The sequence below is a fragment of the Jaculus jaculus genome, chromosome 16 (assembly GCF_020740685.1).
Source record: "Jaculus jaculus isolate mJacJac1 chromosome 16, mJacJac1.mat.Y.cur, whole genome shotgun sequence".
Lineage (NCBI taxonomy): Eukaryota > Metazoa > Chordata > Mammalia > Rodentia > Dipodidae > Jaculus > Jaculus jaculus.
This window is the reverse complement of record NC_059117.1, coordinates 32,992,606-33,005,499: the sequence shown is the minus strand read 5'-3', so window position 1 is coordinate 33,005,499 and position 12,894 is coordinate 32,992,606. Positions and strand designations below refer to the sequence as shown.

General features: G+C 38.4%; 1 protein-coding gene and 1 pseudogene across 4 annotated transcripts in view; both read left to right on the top strand.

Annotated features, from left to right (window-relative positions):
* Macc1 (MET transcriptional regulator MACC1) overlaps positions 1-12,894 on the top strand; it is a 77,284-nt gene that overhangs the window by 51,745 nt on the left and 12,645 nt on the right. For 2 of the 4 annotated variants that reach the window (XM_045135447.1, XM_004652658.2), the window contains exons 2-4: positions 3,071-3,193; positions 4,760-6,798; positions 10,730-10,918. In XM_045135447.1, the coding sequence (XP_044991382.1) occupies positions 3,079-3,193; positions 4,760-6,798; positions 10,730-10,918 (2,343 nt within the window). In that variant the 5' untranslated portion in view covers positions 3,071-3,078. The remainder of the gene's footprint in view (positions 1-3,070; positions 3,194-4,759; positions 6,799-10,729; positions 10,919-12,894) is intronic. The other 2 variants (XM_045135449.1, XM_045135448.1) reach the window with 2 other exon arrangements.
* Positions 1,704-2,098, top strand: LOC101610679 (annotated as a pseudogene).

Sequence of the window (12,894 nt, the reverse complement as noted above, 5' to 3'; positions counted from 1 at the left end):
TTTGACACTTGCACATTCTTTTTATTCTTTCCTATTTTCCTTTTCTTTTAAAACTTTTTCTTATTATTCCTCTTTTCTTTCATCCTTAAGACACCAGAAAAGCCTACTGATTTCCTCAAAAATAATTTTTTTTTTCTTTTTTGATCCAGGTCTTAGCAGTACCCCCAGGCTGACCTGGAACTTACTATATACTTTAGAGTGGTCTTGAACTCATAGAAACCCTCTTGCCCCAGCCTCTCAAATGCTAACATTACAGTCATGAGCAGTGGCTTACAATGAACTTTTATTCCTGGCTTACAATAAAGTTTTTTTTATTTTTTAATGTTAAAAATTGAAAAAGAGGTGCATGACAAAATGAAATTTCAAGGTGAAGGGAGCATAATGAACACAAGAAAAGGAACAAGAGGAAAGGCAGAAAGATAGCACTGGTGAAAATGTAAACTGACAGGTGGGACACTTAGAAACTACCACTGGGAATCTGGGAGTCTCAGACCCAGGCTGAGTTATGGGTTGTGTGTCAATGAGAACTTTTGTGTATCAGTTGTTGGCTAGTTGACTTGGTGAGTTAGTTATGTTTTATTTCTGAGACTTATTTTTCACCCTGAAAAATTAGATTTCAAGTATTGATTTTAATTGCTTTCATGGAGCTGAGCAACCATATATAAACAAGAGTGCAGTCTCAGCAAATGTGGATCCTTTTCATAAGTGCTGATATTTTTAACTGTAATTCATCTGCTTTCACAGTTGAATAATACTCCACTATATAATGAACAGGCATGTATATATCTCCTTAGACCCACATATTCAAAGCTTACTGGAACAAATGAGTGAGTTGGAATTGCTGTGTTCGAAAGGCTATAATATAAGCATCTTCCCACAATGATGCTGAGGGTATTTTCAAATGGTGAGAGATGTTTGCACTTTCACTTCTACCATAAAGGATTTCCTTTTCTGTCACTTTCCTTTTTTTTTTTTTTAATGATTGGTGTTGCTTGACTTAAAAAATTGTTTTAACTCTAAAATTTCCTATAAATTTATCATGCAGTAATTGGGTTTCATGTGGTTTCATTTTGCATGTACCAATGAAGCTGAGCATGTTTTAGTATTTGCAGGAGCCATCTGTGTTCCCCTTTTATGGGATATAATGGATTCAACATAGTGCATTGTGCTTGCTAAATAAGTGCTGTACCAACAAACAGTATTCCTGGCCCTCTTCATTTTTTTTTTTTTTTGGAGACAAGATCTCACCATTTTGCCAGATTTCCAGACTAGCTTTGAATTCACTTGGTAGCTTTGGCCTTGTAATGTTACTGCCCTGGATTCTTAAGTAGCTGAGATTACGGGCCTACGCCATCTAGCCATCTATCCCTGGTGCCTCTCTCCTTTTTTAAGGAAAGCTTATGTTGATTATTCTTCAGAAATATTTTATAATATTGGCATTTTTTGGCATTTATTTTGTTGAGTCTTCGATACATTTTTGTGTATTTTGGGGAGGTGATCTATGATTTTATATTTTTTATTACATCTTTTTATATCTTAGATTTTACTCAGTTTTTATGGCTCATATTCGTGTGGGGATGGTGTGAACATGCATGCGTGGGTATCTTGCTGAAGAAATCTACTCTTTGCTTTTGCTGGGTTGTCCCCACTGCTACCATGGTGTCAGCCCCGTGGGTCTCAGCGAGGCCGGGTGATGTTCCAGGATGGGAGACGAGCCAATTTAGGAGCATATTGGGTCAGGTTTCATTCAGCATTACTACTAGCTATTAGATTATGACAGAACCCAACTAGGCCCAACTATGTGTGTGTGTGTGTGTATACAACATGCCTTATGTGGGAAGGACAGCAGTTCCAGGGGAAAGCTGCCATTGTGGAAAAGTTGTCTAGCCTTCTGTTCCAGAAAATTTGGCATAGTGTCACAGTACAGGACCATCAGCCCACATCAGATAGCTGCATCCTCAGCATGGTTGTGGGTCAGCTCAAGGCTGATGAAGATCCCATCATGGCTTTCCATCAGATGTTCCTAATAAAGAATATCCATGATGCTTGGGTTCACACCAATGACATGGGTGGGCTTGCCCTGCACAACTACAGCTGACCCGCTTCTTGGCCAGTTACTCAAGCTGCTTTCTCCTCCCTCCCCTTCCCAATACTATCACACTCCTCCAGATGCTCCAGATTTCATACTCAAATGAGTAGGAGTGGGTCCAGGGCACTCTTGTCACTGAGGTTTTGATGTTAGTATGCTAGACGAGCTGCATCCGACCAGAAAAGCTTGTGTTGCACCAGCACATGCGTTGAAATGGCTTAAGTAATGCAAGATTGTCATTTTCTTTCTTTCTTTTTTTAATCTACTGACAAGTTATCTAGTAACCAAAAAAAAAAAAAAAAAAAAAAAAATGAAGGAGAAAGCAACTGCCTCACTACCCAGATATTGATTTGTTTCAAATGCCTCATGATACACTAAAGCCACATTTTTCTTAAAAGAAGAAATCTACTCTTTGGAAGCATGGCAATGATGTAATAGGCAGTGAACAATACTGTGCTCTTTTTATGGTTTATCTTTCATACTTGACACTTATTTTTTTTCCAAAAATGTAGCTAGCTTAAAAACTGACAAACACAAAAACACGTTTCAAAACAACATGCACCAACATGGTGGCACACGTCTTTAATCCCTGCACTCCAGAGGCAAACGTAGGAGGATTGCTGTGAGTTCAAGGCCATCCTAAGACTACATAGTGAAATCTAGGTCAGCCTGGGTTAGAGTGGAACACTCCCTCAACAAACAAGCAAACAAATATGCTTCGAAATGCATGTTGTATGTAATAATGATTTTTTTTCATTTCAAGGATACTTGTAGGTATTAATGTAGAATCAATATATTTCAGTGGATTATTAATGCATGTTTGAAGATATCTACTCCAGCATCCACCAGAAGAAGAGGACCTCTGTATAGTATTCATAGAAGCAGCTTTAAATTTAAAGTTCTATTAAAATGCATATGAGCAATTTTAGTTTCCTTGCTAATGTATTTAAAAGAAAAAACACCTATCTATTCTCATTGTAGGTGGCAAAATGCTAATCCGTGAAAGAGCCCATCTTTTGCCAAAAGGTACAGCACGGAGCAGATCTGAAGGAAATTTGGTTGACATGGAAGAACTAAAACTTTCAAAAAACTGCATCCTTAAAGGTATATAGTACCGCAATGTTTCCAAGTAAAAAAATCAAATCCGTCACCTACAAATGCTGAAGGTTTGCTTTTAAAGTTCTACAGAAAAATTTTTAAATATTATAAAATCTTAACATTATCATAGAGTGACTATCAGTATTTTAAAAGCAAATTAATAGATTACACAAAATATTATAAAGATGCACAAATTCATCAATAAATGAGAAATGTATGATCTAAATATAATAAACTTGGAGATAAAAGATCTCTGAATGCTAAAGCAACCTAATGCATCCTAATGGTACAGAAAACAGTCAAACACATGCTCAGAGAAAAAGATAGCTTTGGGGTAACTGGGCTGCAAAAATGTATGGAAAAAAGAGGAATGTCAATACTCATGAAAATTAGTATTAGTATCATTACAAATATTGATTAGTTTAAAATTTATGTTATTTTTTTAAATAAAAACTCTTATAGTTGATTTAAATCAAGGCAACAGTTATAAAACATTAGAGAGGAAAAAATAGTATGGCAGCTTCCATGAGTTCTTTCTAGAGAACTTCTGAAAACTTGGTTTCCTGCTGTGGCTTTCATTGTCTCTAAAGTAGTTTGAGTTTACAAAGCCTCAGGTCATTGCTGGTCATTTCTGTGAAACAGCCAAGCATGAGTTGCTCTAAATATAACAGCATAACTTTAGTCTTATGGGATGCAGAGAATTCTCATATTAGAAATAAGAACTTTTTCATGCATTACTAACTCTTCAAATGCATTCCAAAAGCTCATAAAATTTCAATGAATTCCTGCAACTGGCCCAAGTAAATCCAAAGATAGTCTATTTTTCCATTTTTTCACACATACATAAATTCAATGTCATCAAGATGAATCAATATAAACCAGGCATGGTAGCACACGCCTTTAATCCCAGCACTCACTCGGGAGGCAGAGGTAGGAGGATCACGGTGAGTTTGAGGCAACCCTGAGACTACACAATGAATTTCAGGCCAGAGCAAGACCCTACCACTAAAAAATAAATAAACAAATAAAAAAGATTAATCAATACAGCGTTATCAAAAAACAATGTAAGAGATTAATTGTATCTTTTACTTGGAAGACTTTTTGCAAAAATACCATCAAATTAATACTTTTGATATAAGACTAACAATTTCATGTTTATAAAAGTCTGGATAATTATTAAGTTTGTTCAGAAGTATTCATTTGGAGAAAATGAAACATAAAACAATAAGGCATATGTATATGCCAGTCTAAGGAAATATGTTGAGTATATTATTAATATATTTTATATATTAATATCCAAAATATTCAGCATTTGTTTCATTTATAAATCTGGATGTCATCATATAAAATTAATGTACCTATAGTCAGAATAGGCTGGAAGAAAATTTCCTTTGTCATTATGTACTAATTGGTATAATTTAGCATAAAGTTTATATAGGTAGTAGTCTGGAGATAAAAATCAAAATGAAAAGTAATCCTTGAATTTAAGCTCTGGAAAATCATGAATCTTCATTATGCTGAGAATGCATCTCATTTTTTTCTGTCTTTGTTTTGCTTTTTTTAAATGACAAGATTGCCAAAGCCCAGGTTCACCTCACATTTGGCCAGACCCATCCACTCTTTGTGGTGATGGTGCTACCACAGCTAAAAATCCATTCTGGAATGGACTCTCTGCTTCGAACCCATTTTTGGATGACATAACTCAGCTAAAAAATAACCACAAGAGAAACAACATTTCCATTCTAAAGGAAGACCCTTTGCTTTTTTTAAGAGAAATAGATACAGGAAGTTCATTCGATTCCTCTGGTGACGAACTTGACGTGCATCAGCTGCTGAAGCAAACTTCCCCCAGGAAATCAGGACGTTCTAAAAGTGTCTCAGAACTTCTGGACATCTTAGATGATGCCACACACACTCGTCAGAGCAGACATGACTCAGGTCAGATCCTCATTCAAGACTTGGAGTGGCTTCAGAATGATCGAGAAGCCTATAAAATGGCTTGGTTAAGTCAACGTCAGCTGGCCCGTTCTTGCCTGGACTTGCATACCATTAATCAGAGTCCAGGATGGGCTCAAACACAAGTGGCAGAGACCATCACAGTTTGTAAATTAAATCACCAAGGAGGGTCTGTACAGTTACCTCAATCAGATATCACCGTTCATGTGCCCCAGGGTCATGTAGCTGTGGGAGAATTTCAAGAGGTATCCCTCAGAGCTTTTCTGGATCCTCCCCCAATGCTCAACCATGATCTTTGTTGCACTGTTAGCCCTCTGTTGGAAATCATGTTAAGCAACCTTAACACAACAGAAGCTATTCTGCTGGAGATGAAAATTGGGGCTGAAGTGAGAAAAGATCCTTTCAGCCAAGTCATGACAGAAATAGTGTGTTTGTACAGCCTGGAGAGAGAAGGAGCCTTTCATGTGTTAGACAACTGCTATATTTACAAAGATACCATCCAAGTGAAGCTCACAGATCTGAGCCAGGTGATGTATATAGTGATCGCTGCACAGGTGAAAGCCATTCAGCCACCAGCTGCCACCATTTGGGATCATATCCACAAAACCACTTCAATTGGGATTTATGGCCCCAAATACATCCATCCAAGTTTTACTGCTGTTTTCACAGTCTGTGGACACAGCTATTTGCCAGGAAAGCTTACAGTCTCAGAGATTAGAAAGGGTGGAAAAAACATATCTCCAGTTGTATTTCAGCTCTGGGGGAGACACTCGTTTTTACTTGACAAGCCACAAGATTTAAATATTTCTACTTTTTCATGTGATCCTGATTTTGAAGTAAAGGGGGAAGGAGAAAGGAAAGAAATTGAAGAAAAGCAGCTGAAAGCAGGTGCAGTCGTTCACCAACAAGTTTTATTTTCTTTAGTTGAGCATGGAGAGATGCACTTGTTCGTTTTCCGGATTCAGGTGGGGCCTCCTGGTGGTAAACCAGTTGCACAGTTCTTCATCACGTCGCCTGACCCAGCTCCAAACCTAAGAAGACTCTCAAACCGCCCAGGGCATTTACAGGAGAAAGAAGAGAAGGAGTCTCGTTCATTGCCAGCACAGCTTGTTAAGTACCCCACTTTCCAAGATAAAAAATTCAACTTCACCCACTATGGGGTCACCCTGAAGACAGTATTAAGACAAAGCAAAATTGACTACTTACTTGAATATTTCAAGGGAGAAACAATAGCCCTTCTTGGAGAAGGGAAGGTCAGAGCCATTGGCCAATCCAAAGTGAAAGACTGGCACGTGGGAGTCCTCCGTGGGAAGGTTGGACTGGTGCACTGCAGAAATGTCAAGGTAATTTCAAAAGAACAAGTGATTTCCCTGTCTGATAGTACTTTGTCAACAAGGAATCTTCTCGAACAAATTGCCTTGCCCTTTAAAAAACTGACTTATATATACTCAGTTGTGTTGACCTTGGTATCAGAAAAAGTGCATGACTGGAAAGTTTTGGCTTCTGTCCTGGGCTACACCCAGCTAGCACAGGAAGACTTTGCTCAGGCACAAGCAGACAAAGAATCAGAAAAGGTTTCCTATGTCGTAAAGAAGTTAAAGGAAGACTGCCACGCAGAGAGAAACACGAGGAAATTCCTTTATGAACTGATTGTGGTGAGTAGTGCTTGACCACAGTAATTTATTTCAAGCAATTTATTAACTTCATAATATTTGTATCCAAACCTAAGAGATAAGATAGTAATCTCAAATACATGCATGCCGTTTCACAACAAATACAGACTTTTCCTATAAGACAACATAACTAGATACTTAGATTTTTAGATTTAAATGTGATTTTTTTTTTTTTCTTGGAAAATGGATCTCCAAGGATCATCTCTAAAAGGGATCAAAGGTTTGGTTGTGCTGGCCAGAATATGTAAGAGACATTTCAACTTTAGACAGCCCTCAAATAGTATGAAGCTTCAGAACATGAAAGTCAGGAAGAGAGAATTTAAATAATAATACCCTGGCCAGTGCTCAAGGTTCAATTCTGAGGAGTGCTCCCCTCCACCCCTCAACACACAACATTGTCCCTTGACCTTAGTAGTTTAATGTTCTTCTGTATACAATACATCATAACTTAAGTATTGATATTACTAACTCTCTTCTTTTTTTAACTTCCTTGTTCTTTTTTTCAGTGGGAATTGAGATTGATTTTTTTAAAAAATATTTATTTATTTATTTATGAGAGAAAGATGGAAAGAGAGAGAAAGAATGAGAGGGAGAAAATGGGCATGCCAGGGCCTCCAGCCATTGCAAACAAACTCCAAATGCATGCACCCCTTGTGCTTTTGGCTTTTGTGGGTCCTGGGGAATTGAACCAGGATTCTTTGGCTTTATACTCAAATGCCTTAACTGCCAAGCCATCTCTCTAGCTCACTAATTCTCTTTTTAATCCACACATTGGAATTGGACTCTCATTCTCATTTGTCCACACAATGGAAAAGTTATAAAAAGTTGGCTTTAAAATAGAAATCCAGTATTATAGAAATAAAAACAATCAAGACAATATTTCTAAAGATGATTAAAATGTGACCATATGGGGCTGGACAGATGTCTTAGTGGTTAAGGCACTCGCCTGCAAAGTCTAAGGACCCTTGTTTGATTCCCCAGGATCTACGTAAACCAGACACACAAGGTGGCACATGCATCTGGAGTTTGTTTGCAGTGGCTAAAGGCCCTGGTACACCCATTATCTCTCTCTTTCCATTTCCTCTCTTAAATAAATACATAAAATAAGAAATATAAAAATATGAAATACAAATGATCATGAATAGGGCTAACGTTTCCTAAATGATGGTGAATACCTCCTAAAACTAGTTATGAATGTGTACAAGTGCATTGGAGGGCATGGTGTGTTTGTGTGATGATATGTGTTTTAAATAGCATCATATCCAGGAAAGATGATGCATTTTAGGAGATGAGATTATGTAGTCAGGTACATTCAGAGGAGTAAAGTTTTACTCAATATGGAAACAGAAAACAAGTCAGAGAGGAGTAATTGAATCTGTGATAGTACCAGTGATGTATGTAGAAAAGTGTTACTGTACGACACTAGGGGAATTGAAATCTGAAAGCTCCAATACTCACTTGGTAGGTGGATGGTTTTATTACGGGATGCTGTCTTCTCGCTTAATCTATCTTAATCTTAATGCTAGAAAACATTCTACCTGGTGGAAGCCACATGTTCATTTTGTAATAGCTTATTCATTTTCATAGCTCATAGCCAGCATATACCCACAAAACTTGAATCAAATTGCTTTGAGTTTTTTCTCTCAGTGGTGAAAATAAGTTATATTGTCCAAATGAGCTGAAAGCTCAAGTGTAAGCATACCAGTACTTTTGGAAGGGTGTAGTGATTCACAGAATACCTTCAGTCACAGTATATGCAGAGTCCCTATTTGGAAAGTAAATCCTCTCCCTGTGCTTCAGTGGTGGATTGAAGAACTTTGCATGGCATACAGTTAGGCCTGTCAGGAAAACAACTAGCCTCCTAGAAGTAGAGTTGCCTCTTGAAACATCATTTTCATAGGATCACATTTTTCTTGAACTGTGTTTTAAAGTGACTGGCTTAATTGAAACTTGATGACTACCTATGACAAAATGTAAAGCCCTTTTGGCATCTGACTTAACCTTCCTAATTATTGTGAACTATTAGAGAAGGAGCTATTACCACTATATCCAGATGTAAACATTAAGTAGACACACTGAGTGGTGATTTTGCAGTGGTAACATTTCTCCACAGCAGAATGAAGTGCACCTTCAGTGCCTATTGACTTGGTGTTATTTCTTACTGAGCCCACAAGGATAGATAAATATAGTTTATGTTTCAAATCCCTGGACAGTCCTTCTAATTGTATATGCCATGGGCATAAGCACTATGAACTTCAATATTTGCTTTTTTGATCATTTACTTTTAGTTATGGTTTCATATAGGTAGGTAAAACTTCCTGGTGCATAAGGAAGAACTAACAAAAATGTTTGTTTGTTGGCTAATTTGCATAGACATATATAAATAGATACAATTACACATTTACAAAAGAAATTTGAAAAATACAGGATGAGAAACAAATTTCAGATGAATAATCCAAGAAGAGGAGGAGGAAGAAGAAGACAAAGACTTGTGATTTTCTATTTTTGAATTACAAAAGTCTGTCTTACCTTTTATACCTTGTGGGTTGCATTTAATAAAATGGCCTTCATAGAAAAGAACTTATCCAATTGTTTTTGACAGTTCTGGCCACTTGAACTTGAGTCACCAGGTTTTCACTAGTGCTTTACCCACTGAACAATCTCTCAGTCCCATTTTCCCCACTTTTACTCATTTTTTTATGTGCATGCATGTATGCACACACATGTGCACATGAGTGTTAGCATTTCTTGTTGCTTCAAACAAATGGCCATCTGGACTTATGTGGGTGAGTGGAGAACTGAACTCTAAGCATCTTTAACAGCTAAGTTCTCTCACCAGTCCCACCAGCTTTTTAATTTTTTGTTTATTTTTATGTATTTATTTGAGAGCGACAGACAGAGAGAGAAAGAGGCAGAGACAGAGAGAGAGAGAGAGAATGGGCGCGTCAGGGCCTCCATCCACTGCAAACGAACTCCAGACGCGTGCGCCCCCTTGAGCATCTGGCTAATGTGGGTCCTGGGAAATCGAGCCTTGAACTGGGGTCCTTAGGCTTCACAGGCAAGCGCTTAACTGCTAAGCATCTCTCCAGCCCCACCAGCTGTTTTTTAAAAAATATATTTTATTTATTTATTTGAGAGAGAGAGAGAGAAAAAAAAAAGGGAGGGAGAGAGAGAGGAGGGACAGAATAGGCGTGCCAGGGCCTCCAGCCACTGCAAACAAACTCCAGATGCATGTGCCCCCTTGTGCATCTGGCTTATGTGGGTCCTATAGAGTTGAACTGGGATCCTTTGGATTTGCAGGCAAATGCCTTGACCACTAAGCCATCTCTCCAGCCCCTGTTTTTTTGTTTTCTTAAATGAATATATTTCAATCACTTCATTAAAAGTTGAAGCAGTATTGTGTTTTTACATGATAGACATGATTCTGGGAAACTATAAGTCACATTTTGGTCAAAAATAGAGTAACGTTTACCATTTCAGTACTCTCTTTAGAAAAATATTGTGTCAATCATCTGCTAAGACAAGGCAAGGATTATTCATGTGGGTAATGGATTAATGGATTATCCTCCATTGGAAACTCAGTATGTCTTTGGAAGTGTGTAATTTTTCTGGTACCATTTATAATTAAAACATTAAGGTACATATATGAGTAAAATGGTTCCTGCATGATCCTATAATTAATTATTAAAGTGGTTCTAACTTTCTGTTAGTTTTGTTTCAGTTACGATCATTGTTGTTTGCTTGTTGAGTTTGCTTAAAAATGAGTCAGTATTCCGAAGTAAAGAAAATCCAATTACAGATGTGGAGAGGGGGGAAATGATTCCAAATTTTGAAATACACAATGTAATTTTCAGTTTAAAGGAAATAGTCAAAATGAGTTGTTTTTAATTGTGACACATAATTGCTGCCACAGGCTCTGCTGAAGATGGATTGCCAAGGGTTGGTAGCACGTCTCATCCAAGAGGCTGTTATTCTCACTTCAGCTGTCAAGCTTGGCAAAGGCTGGAGGGAACTTGCTGAAAAGGCAGCCCGACTCACAAAGCAGCAAATGGACGTGTATGAAGTTCCTCATCGTGGGAAGTCCGGAGATGTTGCTGTTGAGGTGAGGGTTTTTTTTCCGTGGGTGTATCTTATTCAGTAGTGACAAACTACAGACCACATCAAGAAATGCACACATGCCTGTGCCACATTCGTGGGATAACTGAGGGAACACCCGAGAAGGTTTGCTGAATGAAGTTCCTCCCCTGGCAACCACTGACACTATCAGAAATGCATGGATGTCACTATTAGGAGGCACTGAGAGCCTTATAATACATTGATATTTCTCCTGATGGATCTCAGATGAGTATGGCTTTGGATCAGATTACTTGATCAAATTGAGTCAGTAAATAGAAGACCTGCAAGAACTTGAAGGTAAATTCTGAAGAAAAATATCACCCAGTCAAGATGGGGGGAAAGATGAAAGGCAAATGTCCGGAAGCCTTGGGCATCCCTTTGACATAATGTTTGCTGACAAGAAGTATGAATAGACATGCCCTTAGATATTAGGGACAAAACGGACTAATAGGGTGAGTGATGCGGGACTACTGGGAATGAGAGACACAGATATCAAAGGGCTCCATTATCTCTTTGTAATTTTGCACACGGAAGGAACTATAGATACCATAAATAGAATGACAAGCTCTAGCACAAAATAAATACTGTACAAATACTGATTTATTTGTAGCATTAAAGAACATATGCTCTTAGGCACAGGTGAGTACATTTCTGTGCAGACTAGCATAATGTAATGTGTGTGAACTTTTCATAGATTTGAATAAAAAGAGTCCAGTGATGGGCACTTATGAAATGATCTGTATCTGTTCCAATGAATATAGAAACAGGTGTAAATTTACCCAATATACTCTGGTTTTTAGAGGATGACTTGATGGAAGGACAAGCTATGTGCTCCACCAATGTCAGCTTGGGCCATAGAGCTGAGAATTAACTAAAAAAAAAAAAAAAATGGTGTGTGAGAGGGGGCATGTGCATGCATGCTATGGTGTGTGTGTGTGTGTGTGTGTGTGTGTGTGTGTGTGTGTGTGTGTGTGTAGGTTGGTAGGGAGGGGACACCTTTTTTGGATCACCTTTCACCTCATTTGAGGTAAGGCTCCTTGGCATTGTTCAATGCTCTGTTAGCAGGCTTCTGGAAAATTCTCTTATCTTTGCTTCCCTTCTCTGGGCTAACAGAAACCCACACAGCTTCTAGCTTTTATTATGGAGTCCGGGGATCTGAACTCAGGTACTCAGAATTGTGTGGCAAGCACTTTATCTGCAGAGCCATCCTAACAGCCATGAGTATTAATTTTATTTATTTTCAAGGAGAGAGAGAGAGAGAGAGAGAGAGAGAGCAGGAGTACATGAGAGCCTTCTGCCAATCCTAAGGAACTCCAGATGCATGCACGACGCCATACACCTGGCATTATGTGGGAACTGAGGAATTGAACCTGGGTCTTTAGGCTTTGTAATTAAGTACGTAAACACCTGAGCCAACTCTCCAGCCCCCAGGTATTAAGGTTTTGAAAAATGTTTTCTTATAGTGAAGCAACCAGTCATCTGGGTGACCAGGTAAAAGCAGTCTGTCCATGAAGAGCAGAGTAAAGTTAGGCGAATCCAGGCAGCTGCAGGAGGGGTCAGCAGGCGGCCCAGGAGTCCCTGAACACTGGATCTCCAGCAAGGACTTCTTAAAACAGAATCCTAGCTGGGAGCAGCCAGGGTTTGGACATAGATGTCCCCTCACCGACTACACTTATCTCAGCAAACCTAGTCCGGAATTGAACTGTCTCAGTAAGCCCAGTAGAGCATGAGTTCTTCACACACAATAGACAGGAGTGTTAGCTCAGGGAGTCAAAAGGTCAGGCATCACCCATAAAGGAGAAAAAAAAATTCAGTGTAATGAAGAATGTGCTGTTTTGATTCTGGCATTTCAGTTAACTAATTAAAAAGTTGTCTAATTGAAAGCTTAACTTGCTTTGTCCTTAATAATGCCCTATTTTTGAAGAGTTTTGTTGAGACTTATGGGAAAGCTTTTTATTCTGT